Source organism: Dermacentor andersoni, chromosome 2, assembly GCF_023375885.2.
Source record: "Dermacentor andersoni chromosome 2, qqDerAnde1_hic_scaffold, whole genome shotgun sequence".
Classification (NCBI taxonomy): domain Eukaryota; kingdom Metazoa; phylum Arthropoda; class Arachnida; order Ixodida; family Ixodidae; genus Dermacentor; species Dermacentor andersoni.
This window is the reverse complement of record NC_092815.1, coordinates 190,085,550-190,104,946: the sequence shown is the minus strand read 5'-3', so window position 1 is coordinate 190,104,946 and position 19,397 is coordinate 190,085,550. Positions and strand designations below refer to the sequence as shown.

Below are 19,397 nucleotides of genomic sequence, written 5' to 3'. Positions count from 1 at the left end.
TTCGCCGCCCTTTTTTCTCTAGTTCGGGAGTGCCACACTTTGTTCCTCAATTTCTCGGCACAGCGCGCACCGTCAGCACAGCACTCTTCAACTTTACTTCGCGCAGGCAATGCAGGGCCCGTATATCGTAATGTTCGATTTCTAGTTCCATTGCTTTTATCACGCGACGCGCCGTGGAGCACAGATCGCAGGGATAGCGGCAGCGCGGCGGCGAGCGAGTCATGTCCGAGCCGATGACGAAGGGCGAAAAAAGAAGGAAAATTGATATGGTCGGCAAGTAAAGGTGTCCCTAAGAACCAGTTCGCGGTTTTGTCGCGCTCGCTACTTAAAAGTGCTGGCAGTGCGTTCCTGTTGCGTGCATCGTGCGAGCTCCTGGTAGCAGACGACATAGTGTTGCAAGCGTAATGTATTTACGCTTGCTATACCGCCTGTCGGATGAGAGTGAAAAAGAATGACATTAATAAATTGCTTCTGCATTGCGTAAACGCCAGGCACCACACCTTTATACTTCAGAATTTGGCGTATAATATTTAATTTATATTTCACATTTATTTAGCAAGCAGAAACATTCCGCAATTCCTCGATTAGCGCCTCATATAATGACGTACACATCAGAGGTGGCACCCTCTCATGTATTGGTCGCGTCCTCCCCTTCTTCCACCAGCGGCTTGGGAGTGGCACATTTAGTGACGTAAGCGGCGAAGCGAACGGTTCGTATTCCGAACCGTTATAAGATTCGGCCCCTGATTGCATGTATGCGCGACGCGAATGGCGTAGAAATTTGTGGAAGGCATGCGGGTCCCAGCGATTACTCTGGAACATTCGACGACTGATCTATAAAAGCCGACGCGCTTGACCCGTTGATCAAATTTTCAACGATCGCCGAGTGTGTCCGCCGCTACCGTTGTTCTTTGAATGTAGCCTGTTTTTGAGGGCATAAGTTCGCCCAATAAGACGCTCGTTTTATTAATCACAGTTTTGCTGCCTTCTTAACCGTCACTACCACGTGACAATATGTTGCTTAGTGCGGGTTTTAATGATGCTGTGTGTGTAAGGAAATCGTGACTTGCTTTACTGACACCGAACCTATTTCACTAGTATCTCTTCACACCGAATCACCACCTTTTTATACCACAACTGATGAAAATGCTGCGAAAGCTGCTTTATCGGCCGCGATAAATCCAGATCTGACTGCAGCGCAGAAAGACCTTTTAGCCCTACTGCAAAAACACAGCGCATTATTTGACGTTTACTCCAAGCTTCTGGAGCATACTTATGTCGCATTGCATCGCATTGAAACCTAAGGGAGTTCGATTGTACACCGCCGCCCGTACTGCGTGTTTTCCACTGAATAGAAAATCATTGCGCAAAACGTTGATGACATGCTCAAAAGAGACATCATTCGGCGGCCGTGCAGGGCGCCTTGCACGGGCGTGTATAATAACGAAAATTATCACGAATTTAAGAATGCGTTCTTGTGCTGACTATGCGTTGTCTTTGAAACACTTAAGAAGACGTTCTTAAATTTGTTATTACTTTCCTTATTAAATGTTCGTGCAAGCCGCTCCTGGGTTCTTGGTCGTCTCCTTCTGCGCTGGTCCGGAAGAAAGACAGCTTCGTACGATTTTGCGTCAAATATCGAGAACTTAATAAGATCGCGCGCGAGGACGTATATCCTATGCCTAGAATGGACGATGCTATTGAATCCCTCCAAGACGTCGAATATTTCTCAAGTCTAGACCTCTGATCCGGGTATTGGCAAATACCTATGCACGAGGCGGACAAGTACAAGAACGCATTTGCAATACCAGACGGACTTTACGAGTTCAACGTAATGTCCTTCGGTTTATGTAATGCTCCTGCAACATTTGAACGCATGATGGACACAGTTTTACGCGGCCTTAAGTGGAAGACCAGTTTGTGTTATTCCGATGACATCGTTATCTTTTATGGAACTTTTCATCAACACCTTGAGCGTTTCGGCGAAGTTTTGACATACATCTGCAACGCTGACCTCCAACTCAGCACCAAAAAATTCCATTTTGCGAGAAAAAACACCGAAGTGTTGGGTCACCTTGTCAGTAAAGATGGCGTGCGACCAGATTCTGACAGGGTTGCTGCCGCCATTCGATTCCCTCGCCCCGATAATCAAAAACAAGAAGTTTCTTGGGTCTGACATCCTACTTCTGCCGTTTCATCAGTTTTTTGCTGCCATGGCGTCGCCACTGCACAAAATGCTGACGTCGCGCATTGCTTTCGCTTGGACAGACGACTGCGAACTTTCTTTCCAAGCCCTCAAGCAAGTCTCAGCATTCGACCCCGTCCTCTGTCACTTCGATGGGAACACACAAACGTATGTGCACACCGACGCCAGTGGCCATGGGATCAGTGCTGTCCTTCTACAGCGTGATACCACTAACGCCAGAAAGAGAGTTGTTGCTTATCCCAGTCACTCATTAAAGACTGCCGAACAGAACTACTCGATAACAGAGCAGGAATTCCTCGCATCATTTTTGGCCATAGAAAAATTCCGGCCATATCCGTGGACGCTGTTTTGATCGGCCGTCCACCTCGCGACAACCTCCTGTCACGGCCAGCGCGATTATAGGGAACGGACCGACGGACTCACCAAAATGGTTCTCAAAACGGATGATTGATGGCACGGGAGTACCTCGGTCAGGACAGGTTTGGGCAAATGCAAGAATACGGTCCTTCACTTGTTAACCCGCACAAATTGGCACAGCCACGCTGGGGACAGAGTCAGTGGACAGGCGGAGTCAGTGGACAGGCGGAGTCAGTGGACAGGCGGAGTCAGTGGACAAGCGGAGCCAGTGGACAAGCGGAGTCAGCGTACGCTCCCCCTTCCCCTGTTTGTGCAAAGTGATGTGCGTATGTTTCCGACAAAGTTCACTTCGGAGGGAAAGGGCAACATACCTCCGGATTGGTGGGACCTGATGTCATCGGTCTTCTGAAGCCAGATTGGGGGAAGTGACTGAACAATGACCACGCAGGATATAAAAAGAGCAACGGACGGCGGGAGTGATCGGCTGGTACATCTTCATGAACTTTTTCTGTACTGCTTTGATCTTTCATGTAAATATGTAAATATAATCTTGTTTGTAAAACGTCCTGGATATCGGGCTTAGCCCCACGTTCACTTAATCCTCCACTAGCTAAGTAGATTCCACATTTTCAGACCCCCAGTCGCAACAACGTCGCTTCACTGTCATAGCCGACTATCACGCCTTATGCCAGTTGTCGTAACTGAAAAATTCGTCTAGACGTCTCGGCAGCTGGGTGCTCCGATTATAAAAGTACGGTTTTAAGGTTGTGTACGAGTCTGGGAAAAAGAAAGACGTCAGGATGCCGACGCTCTGTCTCGCTTCCCCCTGCCACTATTATCTTCGAGCACGTCTCTCCATTGCTCGCCACTTGATGAGAGTGTCTCCACCTACGTTATCACCGCTAGCGGTTACTCACACCCTATATTGCAATCGTAGCACTCAATTCGCCTTGTGTCAACATTCTGATCCATTCTGGAACTGCATTATCCACCGCCTATGCGGAACTTCTCCTGCACCGAATGCCAGATTACGTTGACAACTGCGACTAAGCGCGAAGACGATGTGCTGTGCCGCTACATTTAAAACACCGACAGACACCGCTGGGTACCTGTTCCACGTTCGCTACGCGCACAAGTCCTTGAAGCATTTCACGACGACCCATCTGCTGGCCCCTTGGGTTTCCACAAAACATACAACTGCGTTTGGAGCTGTTTCTTTTGGCCAGGAATATCTACCTTTGTGCCGAAGCACGTCGCTTCTTGTGTTCAGTGTCAACGGCGGCTCGAAACGACCGACTTCGGCTCCTGCTGGCCTTTTACGTCCCATCCCTTGTTCCGAGACACATTTCGCCATCGTTGGGAGAGATCTAGTCGGACCTCTGCCCATAACGGCAGCCGGTCATCGATAGATCGTGACAGCCTTCGACCATCTCACACGTTACGCAGAGAACGCTCTAGTTAGGCCTCAGACGTTGCCGCCTTCTTTCTGGACGCCATTGTGCTGCGTTATGGTGCACCTCGTGTACTGTTCCCCGCAGGGGCGTCTGCGTCAGCAGGCGTTTGGTGTGTTGCGACACCACGTACCCGAGCACACGAGGGTTGGACCCTCCCGCGTGTAACCGTGCGCGGCTTAGCAGTGTCCGGGGAAAGGGGGATCCTGGAGGTCGAGCCAATGCCGGGTGTTCGGACCTTTAAGGACCCCCGGTGGAGGCAACACACCTCTTCGGCCTCTGCTTCACGTAGACGGCACCCCCGGACTGACCCACCCGGGGGAAATCGGTAGTTGCCTTTTCCTGTCTCTCTCTTCCTACAACCTTCGTCTTTCCTTTACTTTCCACCTTTCCTGTCTACTCCTGGCTTCCCTTTACTTCCAATTTTTCCAGGCAGCAAGGCTTAACCTTGTGTGAATAGCCAACCTAGGTTATTTCATATTTGGTTATAGTGGTAATGTACAGCTGGCTTTTGCAGGCCGTGTTTCACAGGTCCTGTAGTACTCCACGGTGGGTGGCTGGCGTTACTGCCGAAATCTCACATATATTTATGGCTAGCTCCTTCCCCCCACTCCCTGATCGCCCTCATAAAAGAAGGCGCACCGATGAACTATTCCAATTTTTTGGTCGGCAAAAAGAATCTTTCCCTCGTTTCCACGTCATCCATTCTGAAAAACCAGCTAAATCAGTGCGAACAATTTCACCATTCCTTGTATCGAAGTCCCTTACCGAAGTTTTTGGCCCAGGTTTTAAGGCGTCGAGGATGGCTAGCGGTGACCTCCTCTTGGAGCTCCGCGATCAGAAACAATTTGAGAAACTGCCTGAACTAGTATCATTTGGGGAGACCCAAGTAGTCGTAACCCCGCACCGTACGATGAATACCACCCGCGGCGTTGTCTCGGACGATGATTTGCTGGAGCTCACTGAGGCTGAACTCTTGGAGGGCTTCAGTGAACAGAATGTTATAAATGTCAAAAGAATCAAGATGAGGCGAGATGGCAAAGAAATTGCGACCAAACACCTAATACTCACCTTCAATTCAAGTTTCCTGCCCAAGTCAATCGAGGCCGGGTACACCAAGCTCCGTGTAAGACCGTATGTACCAAATCCCCTGAGATGTTTCAAATGCCAACGTTTTGGCCAGAGCTCGCAGAGCTGCCGAGGCCGCCAAACATGTGCGAAATGCAGTGCCCATGAACACACGTCTGAAGCTTGCGGTAACTCTTTGCATTGTGCAAACTGTGATGGAGAGCACGCCGCGTACTCGCGGTCGTGCCCGTCTTGGAAAAAAGAAAATGAAATTGTCACGATCAAAGTGAAAGAAAATATATCGTTCAAGGAGGCACGTAGGCGGGTGGCATATCTGCCTAAGAACACATCTGCCGAAGTGGCGCGTCAGGGGGCAGCGCCACAACGGTCTCCGGCGGCTGACCGTCCCACACCCAGTGAGGCGGCAGTGACGCCATCCGCCCCCCTGGCGGCTGCAGCTAGCGCTGCTACGCCAACCCAGCAGACGGGGCCATCTACCTCCGGGCAGGTGACCTCAAAGGCCTCGTCCAACGTGCCGAGGGCTTCACGCCAAACAAAGCGCTAGGAAAAGCGCGTGCCCAGCGCCTCGCAAAAGGCGATGGACACAACCACCAGCAAGACGGCGCCACCAGAGCCTAAGGAGCGGCGAGGCACTCTCGATCGCTCCAAAAGAGACAAAACTCCCGTCACGGCACCAGAAAAAGGCCCGTGAGCTAACCTCAGTGTATTAAACACACAGCACCCAACACATATAGCATAATGGATACACAAATACTACAATGGAACGTTAGAGGGCTCCTCCATAACCTAGACGACATTAGTGAACTTCTACACAAACGCAATCCCAAGTTGCTGTTTGTTCAAGAGACACATCTGAAACCTACGAACACAAATTTTCTCCGTCACTACACAATCTATCGTAAAGACCGCAACGAGGCGAACGCCTCGGCCGGCGGTGTAGCAATAGTTGTTGACAAGTCAGTAGCTTGTCATCATATCGCCCTTCAGACGCCCCTTGAGGCAGTGTCAGTTCGGGCAATTCTTTTTAATAAACTAATCACTGTATGTTGCATATACATACCCCCAAATTACGATCTCCGAAAGAGCGATTTTTATAACCTGATTGATCAGCTCCCGGACCCCTACCTACGTAGGCGATTTTAACGCCCACAACACCATGTGGGCAGACGCGCGATGTGACGCGAGAGGTCGTTTTATTGAAAATTTTCTTCTGAATTCCGGTGCATGCATCTTCAACAAGAAGGAACCAACGTATTTTAACAGTTATCATAATTCATATTCCTCAATAGACCTGTCAATTGGCTCTACCTCAATTTTCCCTGATTTACAATGGCATGTAACCAAAAATCCCTATGGAAGTGACCACTTCCCTATAACGTTAAATTTAATACATCCACCTGAATGCCTTCCACACGCCCCCCGGTGGAAACTAGCCTCCGCCGAATGGAGTCATTTTAACGCATCCACTTACTTATCACGGGATTCTATCAGTAATTTTAACATCGAGGAAGCAGTAGCATATTTTACTTGTTCTATATTCGACGCAGCTCAAAAGTTCGTTCCACAAACACAGGGTCCCTCTTGTAAAAGACGGGTTCCCTGGTGGAATGAACAGCGCAGACTCGCACGAAAGAAACAAAACAAAGCGTGGGGTTTGCTGCCTCGCTCCCCGACTGCGGAAAACCTCATTGAATTTAAACTGGCCAAATCGCAAGGAAGGCGCACGCGGAGACAGGCAAGGAGAACTAGCTGAGAGACGTTTCTCTCGGGCATCACATTCTACGCTCAAGAGTCTAAAGTTTGGAATGGCGTACGAAAGCTAAAGGGGCAGCAAATCCACCCATTGCCCTTGGTTGACCCCCAAGGGACTACCTTGGAAGACCAGGCCAACGCCTTGGGCGAACACTTCGAGCATGTATCAAGTTCCACACACTACACAAGATCATTCCTCAAGTATAAACAAATAGCTGAACTTAAGGCACTGGATCGCAAATGCCGTCCGGATGAACCATACAACCGCCCTTTTAATATTGTTGAGCTTAAAGCTGCCTTTAGCACGTGTAGAAGCTCTGCACCGGGAGCTGATAGAATCATATACGACATGATTAAAAACTTACACTGCGACACACAGATGACACTTCTGGCACTATTCAACTCTGTCTGGGCTGCCGGATACCTCCCATCCTCATGGAAGGAAGCTATTATTATTCCCGTCTTGAACCTCGGTAAAGACTCTTCCTTGGCGGCAAGTTATCGTCCGATAGCTCTTACAAGTCTCCTGTGTAAACTATTTGAAAAAATGATTAATCGTCGACTCATACATTTCCTTGAACTTAACAATATGCTTGATCCCTATTAATGTGGCTTCAGAGAAGGGCGGTCTACGACTGATCATCTGGTGCGCATTGAAGAAAATATCCCTGATGCATTTGTACATAAACAGTTCTTCTTATCGATATTCCTCCACATGGAAAAGGCGTATGAAAGAACGTGGCGATACGGGATCCTGCGAGACTTATCGCGAATAGGCATCCGTGGAAATATGTTAAACATGCTAGAAAGCTATCTGTCCAAACGTACATTCCGCGTGAAAATCGGCAGTATATTGTCGCGACCTTTTATACAAGAAACTGGGGTACCCCAAGTAGGTGTGCTTAGCTACACGCTCTTTATTGTGAAAATGAGCGTTCTTCGTGCTGCATTACCACCAGCGATCTCCTATTCCGTTTACGTCGACGACGTACAAATAGGTTTCAAATCCTGCAACCTTGCAGTGTGTGAGAGGCAAGTACGACAGGGCTTGAACAAAGTGTACAAATGGGCAGACGAAACCGGATTTAAAGTGAACCCGAACAAAAGTTCTTGTTTGCTTTTTACAAGAAACAAAGGGCACATTGCAGATCCCAGTATCGAAATGTATGGTCAGCGAATACCTGTGAACAAAGAACACAAGTTCTTAGGCATCATACTTGACTCTAAACTAACATTTATTCCACACATAAAGTATCTCAAGGTCAAATGCTTAAAAACAATGAACTTACTGAAAGTTTTATCCCGCACAACATGGGGCAGCGACAGGAAACGTTTAGTGAATCCTTACAAGAGCCTCATTCGATCACTGTTGGACTACGGCGCCGTGATCTATCACTCTGCCGCCCCGAGCGCGCTTAAGATGCTAGATCCGATCCACCATCTAGGAATCCGACTGGCCACTGGCGATTTCAGAACAAGTCCCATTGAAAGTTTGTATGTAGAATCAAATGAGTGGTCACTTCATCTGAAGAGAACATACATCAGCCAAACATATTTTCTGAAAGTTCACTCTAATCCTCAACATCCATGTTTTAACACCGTTAACGATATGACATCTGCTACAGTCTTTCGTAATCGTGCATTTGTAAGACAGCCCTTTTCACTTCGTGTGAGGGAGCTTAGTGTTGAAATGGATGTTCCACTCCTCAAACATCGTTTAATGCCTCCAGCTAAGCTGCTACCGCCTTGGGAGTGGCAGCTGATACAATGTGATATATCTTTCCTACAAGTAACAAAGCACGCCCCAGATATCGAAATCCGAATGCATTTCCTGGAACTCCAGTACAAGCACTCCTGCACGGAGTTCTACACAGACGCATCGAAGTCACGCGAAGGGGTGTCCTATGCAGCCGTCGGTCCATCCTTTTCGAATCCGATGTACTGCACCTGGAAACAAGCATCCTTACGGCTGAGGCCTACGCACTATTGTCGGCTGTGCAGCATATAAGGAAAACAAAACTCAAAATATCTGTTATATATACGGACTCCCTAAGTGCTGTGAAGGCCTTACTGTCATTTTGTAAGCACAAAAATCCAGTAATCAATGAACTATATTCCGTCCTATGTAAAGCATATATATGTAACCAGCATGTCATCATATGCTGGGTGCCGGGTCATAGGGGCATCGAAGGTAAACGTTCTGGCGGACCAGATGGCCACATCAATTGCATCGTATTCTGTTAATCCTACCGCTGCAGTCCCTGTCACAGATCTGAGGCCCTTCTTGCGCAGGAAACTGCGAAACTACTGGCAACGCTTGTGGGACATGGAAACAAATAAGCTGCACGTGATAAAGCCACAATTAGGGTTCTGGCCTTGTGCAACAAAATCACACCGAACAGATGTCCTACTCTGTCGTCTAAGAATAGGACACACATTTGGACCCATAATTTTTTACTCCCTGGAAATGAGCCTCCAACCTGTGGGAAATGCGGGGAGAGGCTGACCGTCCTCCACGTCCTCCTGGAGTGTCGGAAAGCCGAATCTGAGCGAAAGAAACATTTTCCCTTAGCATATTGACAGCACATTCCCCTTCCGCCTGTAATGTTACTCGGCCCAGAACCGCTTTTTGACACCAACGCAGTCCTAGGTTTCCTGAAAAATGTTGTGTTACATGTAATTAGCCCTATACGTTCGTAGCGCCTCCTCTCTCCAGAGGACAGCGCTGTGATAGTTGTTTCGCATAGCACATACCTCTCGGCCCTTGTGTTTCAAGGGCTCTGGCGAGGCAGTAGTGCTCTTAGACAATTTTAGCATCTCACATATTTTGTATATTACGTCATTTTTCCCAATGCATTTTAGTGTTCATAGTACACGTCATTAATCATTGCCATAATTTTATTGCGCGTAGATTTTATGCCGTTTGCAGCAACATCTTTTAGGCTCCTTTACAGCCACGCCACACTAGCTTTACAGATCCCATTAGACTGCTACAAACTCATTAACACTAGATTGGCGCTCTTTGGCCATACCTGGCCCTTCGCCATTAAACATCAAACATTCATTCATTCTCGTGTACTGTTGAGTGATCGCGGCAAGACTTTCATATCAACAATGATCGAAGAGGTACTAAAAGCTTGTGGCGCAGTTCATAAGACGACATCCGCATACCACCCTCAAATAAATGGCTTAACAGAGCAATTTCATCGCACACTTACATATAGTATATCAATGTCTGTCGGGCCAAACCACAACAACTAAGAAAGACTTTTATCGCTTGTGACTTTTGCTCACAACACCGCTATCCAACGAACTACGAGGTACTCACTTTTCTACCTCTTTACGGCCGTTCGCCGTCATTCACCATCGACGTCGCTTTCTTAAATGCCACGATTAACATCTCGGCCAGTATACCCGAACAGTTCGTGTCGAGACTTGACGAATATCGCCAACGTGCTCGCCTCGACACATAAGCTAGATCGCAAGCAACGTTACGACATCCCTCGTCGGGACGTCTCCTTTCGTCCTGGTGAGGAAGTGCTACTCCGGACGCCCATTCATACACCTGGATTGTATGAGAAGTTTGAATCACACTTCCATGGATCCTGCATTATTACTGAAAAAGTAACGGCCAGGTACTCCGCACAGATTGTTAACCAGCGAAGCTGATGATGATGATGAAAAACGTTTATTTGCTCTATTTTGCAGTGTTTGCGGCTTCAGGGTCGGTTCCCCTAGTCCAGGGCTCCGTTGAGGGTAGCTGCCCTGCGTGCACGCCTTACTAGTCCTTGTCGGGCTTTCAGGATGTCGCTGGATAGCATCCTCTCCCACTGTTCCGCACTCGGGTTTTTTATTATGGCTAGCCCATCTGTTTTCTGGCAAGCCCATGTGGTATGGTATAGGGTTGGTTTGTCTCCACACCATGGGCACTTGCTCTCGTACTGCGTGGGGTAGATCTTGCTTAGTATGTCTAGGCACGGGAATGTTCCCGTTTGTAGCTGTCGCCATGCTACGGCGTCTTCTCTATTTAGTTGTTTGTGAGGGGGCGGGTATTTTCGTCTGATGCCTCTGTAGTAGTTTAGTATCTCTGAATAGCTTTGGGCTACCGGCTCGGTTTCCTCAGCGGGGTCGGGATTGTTGGATGCTCGGTTTGTTGCATACCCTCGAGCTATCCTGTCCGCCTCCTGATTTCCCGTAATGTTGGTATGTCCCGGCACCCAAACTATCGTGTGTTTGGCCTGGTTGTTGACGGTTTTGCCACTTGAGCGGAGGTTGCGGAGCGCGCTGTGGCTGATTCTGCCGTTTAGGTAGTTGCGGCATGCTGCTTGTGAATCTGTGAGTATGGTTAAGGACCTGTTGGATCGGTAGCCCTCCGCTGCCGCTAGAGCCACGGCTGCCTCTTCGGCCTCAACTACCGTACAGTTCCGAATTGATGCGCTGGTGATTTCTTTTAGTTCCGAGTTGATCACCGTTGCGACTTTGCTTTTCTTGTGGTTTCTGTCCTCAGTGTAAGTCAGAAACCACAAGAAAAGCGAAGCTGAGACGTCCGGCCTCGGTGTTTGTCACTGGGTTGATTATGACGGTTCAATAAACGACGGCTTAGTAGCATGCCGGATCCTCGGTACGCAGTTGCTGCTTGCGCTCGGCTGCACGAGCCTATTCTTGTGCCTGGGCTGCAGCATCGGCAAGGCGTAGACGAGTTCGTTCCCTGTTCTGCTCGCGGCGTTGCTGATCGAAGACTGCGTGCTCTTCAGGAGTACGTATGACGCGTGGCTCATCCATTACGGAACCGGAGAGAAACTGCTGCGCGCGTGATCGGCTGCGACCGAAAGCAACGACGTCACTACTGGCGCAGATAATCCAACACCACCTAAATAGCGCAAGGCATTTCCACTCCGATCCACGATGGCATGTTACCTGGCCCGACTGCACTGAATCTGATGGGGATGCTCCCGAGTAGGCAACAATGATTTTGACGTCACCACTGTCATCACACGAGCCTTATCAATGGAAATGTCGGGCCAGGTAGCGTGACGTCATGGAACGGAGTAAACAGGCCTTGTGCTATCTAGGTGGTGTCGGCTAATCGCGCGCGTGTTTCTCTCTTCTTTTTTTTTTCTTTCGCGCATGCGCGTAGGCTTGCGCCAGAGTAGCTTTCGATCGGCATACAGGCGACCGACAGACAGACGGACGGACGAATCGGCTAGCCATAAGCAGCTTCCCTGTAAAAAACATCCCCAGTGAACAATCGTGTTACTTCCGTTGAGGTTTCCACTGCACGCTGACGTGCGTCCTGCAGGACCTTTAATAATGTCGGTCCAATTCAAAGGGGTACGTCTGCTGGCAAAAGCACAGGAGCAAACTGGAACCGCCAGTCTCACTTTCTGCGTTATGGATTCCGGCAAATTTCGGACGCTGCAAACTCCTCCAGGCCAGGCATTCTCCAGAGAGGAAAGAAGCTCTGCAACGCCAAGGGTGCCAACGACGCCAAAGCCAACGACGTGCAAAATGTAGAACGGATCGTCTCAGCACTCTGTAACTCGAAATTGCAGCAAGTATCACAAGGCGCTGAGATCCAGGGAAGTTCTGTGAAACATGTTCGCGCAATTATCGATAATGAATGCACTGCCCGCTTGCTCTTGAGAGAGCCAAAATGTATAAGTGATCTCCAATAAACGATGTCAGGGGTTAAAGGTCGAATGATGACGGCTGGCCGCAGTCGATAGGGCCGCCTTGGGTCCCCCGTGTCTTGGCGGTTACAACACAAATAAATCGCACAAATACTTTTGGAGCATGCGCGACAGTTGCATGTAATATTCCGCATTTGTCTTTTATAATTAAATCGTATGAGTGTGCCAGAGCAGTTCGCAATTTTGCGAGCAGACGACATGATTACGAAACGGCACGCGATTACCTCGATCTTTTGTTGTGTTGCCCTGTGTTATCTGCGCCGTGAAACTGCGTTAGTCAAGGTGTTCGCCGGCCTCGACGCGGTTTGAACACAACGCTTCGTTCACAACACTTCCTCTGAGGTGAGTCGAGAGAACCACGTAGTGAGCGAGCAGCCGCCGAGGCTACATGTTGCTAGGCGCAGCGGCACAGGTAAAGCTTCTCCGTGACTGTTTCAGTGGCTGCCCGCTGTGAGGGCTGCCATCCCACAGCGCCTCCGATGCTTCCGATGCTCGCGTACGTTTCGGTGCCTGCTGGCGACAGAGTTTTTCAGCGAAGCTGTTAGCGTGTAAACTAGGTCTTCACGGGAAAAAGAAAATAGAACCTTTAGTCATTAAAAAAAAAGAACTCCAGCTAGTGAAATGAAAAGTGTATAGATCCTTTGGGATCACGCATACAACATACAGCACAGCATTCCTTTCAAATAAACAACAGGCACAAAACAAGATCATTGATGATAAGACGCTTCTGAGAACAATGCGAAGGACGTAGCACTCCACGCAAACGTTTCTCGGTAAAGATTACTGTTGCGCAAGCTGCCGCGGCGACGGCAGCTTGCAACGTGGGAGTAACGTCACCAGCCTTTCATCTATAAAATAACCAGCCTAGCAACTGATTTCATTGTTGTTGCAGCATCGCTATGGGTGGGCAACACATGGTTAGGACTCCCAAGGGGCAGCGTGAACACGAGGATTGGCAAAGGGAAAAGAAACGACAACGCGACAAGCGGCGGCGCGCTGCCTAAGTTACCACTATTCAAATTACTCTAAATTACCATTACTATCATTAATGTAAAGCAATAAAGCATTGTATACTACCGCCAGCAGCTGTAGTGGAGGTTTTGAGCAGTTTCGCTGGACATCCACTTTCGCAAGGCCGGGAAGGCGAGTCAGTTTTTTATTATGTACTCCTTTACAACTTGGAACAGCACAGTACTTCCGCCGCTTCATTTTGCGCGGCTTTGAGGGGAATCGGTAGAAATGCATGGGGATTACGACCCTCTTGTTCATGGCAATTGACGCGACAATGACGGCGGTTACGACACTTCGGGACCGCGCGCTGCTCGCCGTAATCGCCGGGTCCGCCTGCCTTCGGTGCGGTTTGCTGGAACAAAGAGTGCTTGCCTTCTGTGACCTATGTTACAGACGGTGGCGCACAAGGTCAGGAGTACGTCACAAGCACTTTTTGAGTCGGAGAAACTACGCGGAAAGCTCTAAACCACACAAAACAAGCGAGAATCGCATCACTCCATGGAGCGTCGTCGTATCTAAAGCTGCTACGTAGACCTTCCATGTTTTGTACTACTCAGCCAACTTCATTGTTGGCCACCAAGTTGTGCGACATGGCGTTCAAGACTCCAGCCCGTCAGCACCTACGCGTGACTCGGTCGCGCCATAGTTGCGCTACGTTGCGCGTGAGGCCTCTACTTGCACATAAACAGGAGCCCACGTACGAAAGTATCAAGTGCGAGTGCAAGGACTCTGCAGGGACTGCAGAGGTATGCAGTGCGCACCGAAGCAGCGAGGCGCTTTGTCGAAAACGAATTTGGTCTGGCGTGTACCGTCAGCGACCACCTCTGGTTCCCATCGCACGTCGGCAGGGTGTCGCCGCCCGCGCATGTCCTCGAGTGAGCGTTTCCCAGGGATGACGTGACTTCGTTCGGGCTTTCCGCCACGCCCGCAGGAAAGAAATGCTTCCCATTGACTTAGGTAGCCATCGAGAATGGTTTCTAAGGTAACTTTTTTAACGCCCCGCAGGGGAGAAATGCTTCCCATTGACTTAGTCATCGGGAATGGTTTCTAACGTAATTTTTAAACGCCTCTCACGCGATTCCTCACCTCGGAGCCTGTGAGGTCTTAGAATAATAAACCTACTGCAGGAACTCGTACTGCTACCTCAAATAGAGCCCTATGCGCCACCGCTGGCAGATCGATATCCCATTGCAAACTGTTCCGTTCTATTGCAGCCAGTGTATGATGCTCCATTCATTCCTTGAAACCTTGCCAACATACCGACGAGAGTGCTTACACAAACTCATATAACTGTTCTTTTGGGCTTTATTCCTGAGGAGCACCGCAGCAGTCATATTCGTAAATATATACGGAAAGTGCGGTACTTCAGTAATCTCAGTTCTACGCCGAAATAAGGCCAATTCATTACGCCGTGTGTGTGAATCGGTACTCTGGCACGGCAGATAGTGTGACACAGGAGATTCACGCAGCGCAGCATTTGAGAGCAAAGTGACCATATTGCCGTCAAGGTAAGAAGGTGTGAGGCAGCACACACCACACGCGAAATGCGGGGATTCACAATCGACGATGCATATTTATTTACAAAAACAAATTACAAAAAATATATGTCTAACAAATATTATTTTCTTCCTGATACCTGCCTTATTGAAAGTATTAAACAGAAACATAGCTGAGATAGCGGTGACTGCGAGGCGAGCTAGATGTGTTTGTCGCGTGCGCTCGTCATGCGTCGATCCACGCAGTCTAGACCGAGTGGCGGCTGCTCGCGTAGACGGCCTCGACAAACACGGGGCTCCGTGCGCCCACGCTGCGCCCTCGATGTCACTCGGCAATGCACAGAAGCTCCCGTGCTATCTTGACGCTGGCAACGGCAGCCGTTCGGTCTAGATTTCACGGCGCCGTCACGCCGTGCCGGTGGCATTTGTCAGGGGAATATTCACTGAAATTCGAATCGATAAATGGAAGGCGCATCACGCTTTTCAAGGGATAGCCTCTGCTCCGTTCTGTATTTGCTGCGGACTTTAATAAGGTCCTACCGCAGTCACACCCGAGCATTGCCCCGAGGACAATAGCGGTGTGGGCGAGTTGGTTTAGGTCCGTGGTGTAAAATTTCTGCAGCGCGAAGCACTGAAGTGCGGGAAGAAAAGGACAAAAACGGACGAAGCAAGAAGGATTGCAAGAGGACAACAGGAGCGCTGTCCTCTTGCAATCATTCTTTCTTCGTCCGTTTTTGTTCTTTTTTTCCCCGCACTTCAGTGCTTCGCGCTGCAGTAATTTTACACCATTGCCTCCAGCTTTTGCGAGGGCGTGAAAACAGGCGTTGCTCAACACTGGATATATGCGCGACAATGCACTATGCATGCTCCTCCCTTCCATAGCTTGCTGTCTCTACCCACGCTGTATGGCCAGCCGCCTCTTTTACCATACGAGGAAACCCAAAATCTGTCACCGACGACGCTCTCCATGGTCAGACCTCGTTCACATGCATACGCAAACTCCCAAGAAAGTGGACATGAGAAAAGCCGCCGCCGTAGGTCACCTGGTTGAACATCCCATGCGCAATGCGGAAGATGTGGGTTCGGCTCCAACAGGCAGCAAGTTTTTGTATGGCGGTGACAATTATATGGACACTTCAGGCGCATTTCTGTCGTCGACGTGAGGTTTCGTACAAAGCCCAAGGACGATAACATCGTCGCCGCGCGCCGTATGCGATATGTGCGAGTGCAAGCGTGCCAGTATGAGCCGACGATGGTCGCCCAATCTAAAGCGCGCGAGGGAGGAAAGCGGGCAGGAAGCACGCCGTCTCCGTCGCGTGCAAAGCACCGGTGGGGGGGGGGGGGGGGGTGAGGGAGCGGGCGTTCTACTCCGGCGGCGGCCGCGCGCGCCCTACCTTTAAAGCGATCTGCGATGGGGACGGAGTGCACCGATGCTGATAGCTTCGTGTGCGCTGTGTTCTCGCCGCTTAGATCGCGTCGAATCGAGAGGCAGCACGAAGGTCAGTTCGCTCGCTGCTGCTACCGGGCTTTCTCACTCCAGAGTTTTGACAGCTGGTGTGCGCGATCAACGAGTGAGATGTGTTCAAGCTTGCTTGAGCGCCATGCTTGTTAATTTACGTGGTGAGCGAAGTTTACTGTCCTTACTTCTTACACTCTCAGACAAAGGTACACCCTTTGGGGTGTATATCTGCCACACAGCAATAGTAGTCATCTGCCTTGCTTGCGTTTCCTTTCTTGAAAACGCCACGCCCGCTGCTTTCCTGTCGGGGATGCTATGTCATGCTGATAACGCGCGTGCCGTTCGTTACTGGGAAGTACCGGGCCCGCAGCGTTAAAGAAAGGAAATGCGGACAAGACAGATGATGTTTATTGTTGTGTGGCAAGATACAACCCAAAGGGTTTCATATTGTTTTAGAGTGTATAACTGTCTGCTAATTTGCTATCGCATTCGATTGTTCGCCTATCGGGCGAAACTGCGAGTTTCTTTCGTTCGCTTTCATTTCCCTTTCTCCTTTTTACTTTTCACTTATAACACGGATAATTTCCCCTATGCATCCCTTGGTTTTATCTGTTCGCATGCATTCTCCGCTTGCGCTTCGACTGACAGTGTTCACCTTCCTGCGCAGGTACCTCGTGAAGGCCGATGACGATGCGTTCGTGAACCTAGCCGCACTCCGAGACTACTTGACCGCTGGGTCCCGGCGGCGCCGGAGGGCCATCATCGGCTACCTGATGAAGGGGTTCCGACCCAACCGGAACCGGGCCAGCAAGTGGTTCACCTCGCCGCAGCTGTTCGCCAAGGCGCGACTGCCGGACTTCGTGAGCGGATTCGCGTACGCTGTGACTCGCGACGCCGTCGGCCCTCTGTACGCGGCCGCTCGGCTGACGCACATGTTCCCATTCGAGGACGTGTACGTGACGGGCATGTGCCGCGAGAGGGCGCCCGTTGTAGCGGGCAGTGACGCGATTGCACTGGAGGGCGCTCCCAGGTTCAAGAACCACCGTAAGAAGAACCGTGGAGGCACCGCGACGAAGACGTTGTGCTCGCTGTACGGAAACGTCCTAGCGCAGCACGAGCTGACGGCAGCCGAGACGCGGAATCTCTGGGGGGACTTGACAGCTGGCAAGTGCAGCTAGCCTTGGGTTGCCTGCACTCCTGGCAGGTGCTTCGACACCGAGAAGGCAGATGATGCCTACTACGCTTCACGCCGTCTACAACTGACGACTGCGCAAGGTTACATATCTGTGGCCGGGCACGAAACCTTGCAAGCTGACATAGTCATGAACTGCCTGGACTGACAATGATTGGACGGAGCCGACGACGCTTGCGTGAAAGAGAGGGGGAAAGATAGAGTTGGAGGAAAGGAAGAGGTTAACCGGATGAGTTTCCGGTTTGCTACCTGAGCTGGCGTGGAGAAATGAGGGTAGAAAAAGAGAGACTCATTAAAGAAACAATGACACGCACGCACTGACACACACACACACACCCTAAGAACGGCGCTCCCGTTGTAGACATTGCGACAGGCCGGTGGACTGCAAAAAATCCAGTGTGCTTGCGCGGACTTCTGATGTGGTGATAAGTTCCGTAGATGCCGTAGGATGCTTTCTTGAGACACAAGTGACGCTTTCGACGTTCATTGCTATACCTAGAAGAGCGGTGGCTACGCTGAGTCTACACACTTGGTCGAGTGTCGTCAAGGATGAAGTCTGGCAACTCACTGTACACAGCGAACTGCTGTGCGGACACAACGCACAGCGGTCTTGATATTTCGCGCTCTACACTGCCGGTTCCAGAGGCGGTGCACCTGCGACATAAACTTCACACCTGGCAGCTGCAGGCGTTTTTGATGGAATTCACTAAGCGTTTTAAATACCGACCGTTAATCTCCGTTCGAACATAGCTCGCAGACATCATGCAGACATGACCGAAATGGTGCTGTGCACCCTGTATGACATGTAAATAAGTGTACTAAAACGAACTGGAATAATGTAAATTATATACATATGTCGACCTAAATGTTATGGCGGAAACTTGTGCGGACCTGAAATCACCCGGCGTGGTCGAAACAGGGACCCCTTCTGCACACTGGTGCAGAACAGAGCATGCTGTTTCGCGAAGTTCAATGGCTGTGCAAGGGACATTCGACACAATTGGCGACAGTGAGGTCGCTGGCCATATAATATGCAATTTTAGCATCGAGCATCGAGCATTGGGATTTCGTTTCGTTGCGATAGCAATTATATGGACACTCGAGGCGCATTTCCGCCGTCGTCGTGATGTTCCGTATAAAGTCCAAGCAGCGGGTACCAGAATAAGGTTGAGTGGGACGAGCAGCCCGAGCAGTGCGTGCTTTGCAGTGAAGCGCCCGACGACGAAAAGTACCGTGGCGGCGCTGCAACCGAAGTGGAGTGGATCGCGTGAAGGTCGCGCCGTTGGAAGCAGCTGGCGATTCTGCTCGGCGGGTATCGCTCGCTCTGCTTCGCGCGCTGCTATTGGCGGTCACACCGCTCGAGTGGTGTTCCTAATTACATATGACGTGCATTTATGTCTTAAAAATAAATTCCTGTTGTTTATTCTATATATGCCGCGAAATCATTGCGCCTGCATTGCGGCCACAGTGCTGGCTTTTATTCTGCTGCTATTGTCGCTGCCGTGGAGAACAAATACCTTGCTTGTTCTGCAAGCAGCGTGCGTCGCGTGTATTCTCGCGCATATATTTTTTCATCAGTAGGTCATGCGAAGCGCAGACAAAAAAAAAAAAAAAAATTACGCTTGGTGCTTGCCGCGTTAACAATTGAAACATATCTGCCCCATCCAGCGCCGTGTTTCCAGACTTAATTAAAA

At 49.9% G+C, this 19,397-nt stretch overlaps 1 protein-coding gene across 1 annotated transcript in view; it reads left to right on the top strand.

Moving 5' to 3' along the window:
* The window catches only part of LOC126540298 (beta-1,3-galactosyltransferase 1-like), a 95,295-nt gene extending 76,162 nt beyond the window's left edge, over window positions 1-19,133 (top strand). The window contains exon 3 of the mRNA XM_050187100.2: window positions 17,179-19,133. Within this exon, the coding sequence (XP_050043057.1) occupies window positions 17,179-17,689 (511 nt within the window). The 3' untranslated portion in view covers window positions 17,690-19,133. The remainder of the gene's footprint in view (window positions 1-17,178) is intronic.
* The last annotated feature ends 264 nt before the right edge of the window (window positions 19,134-19,397 follow it).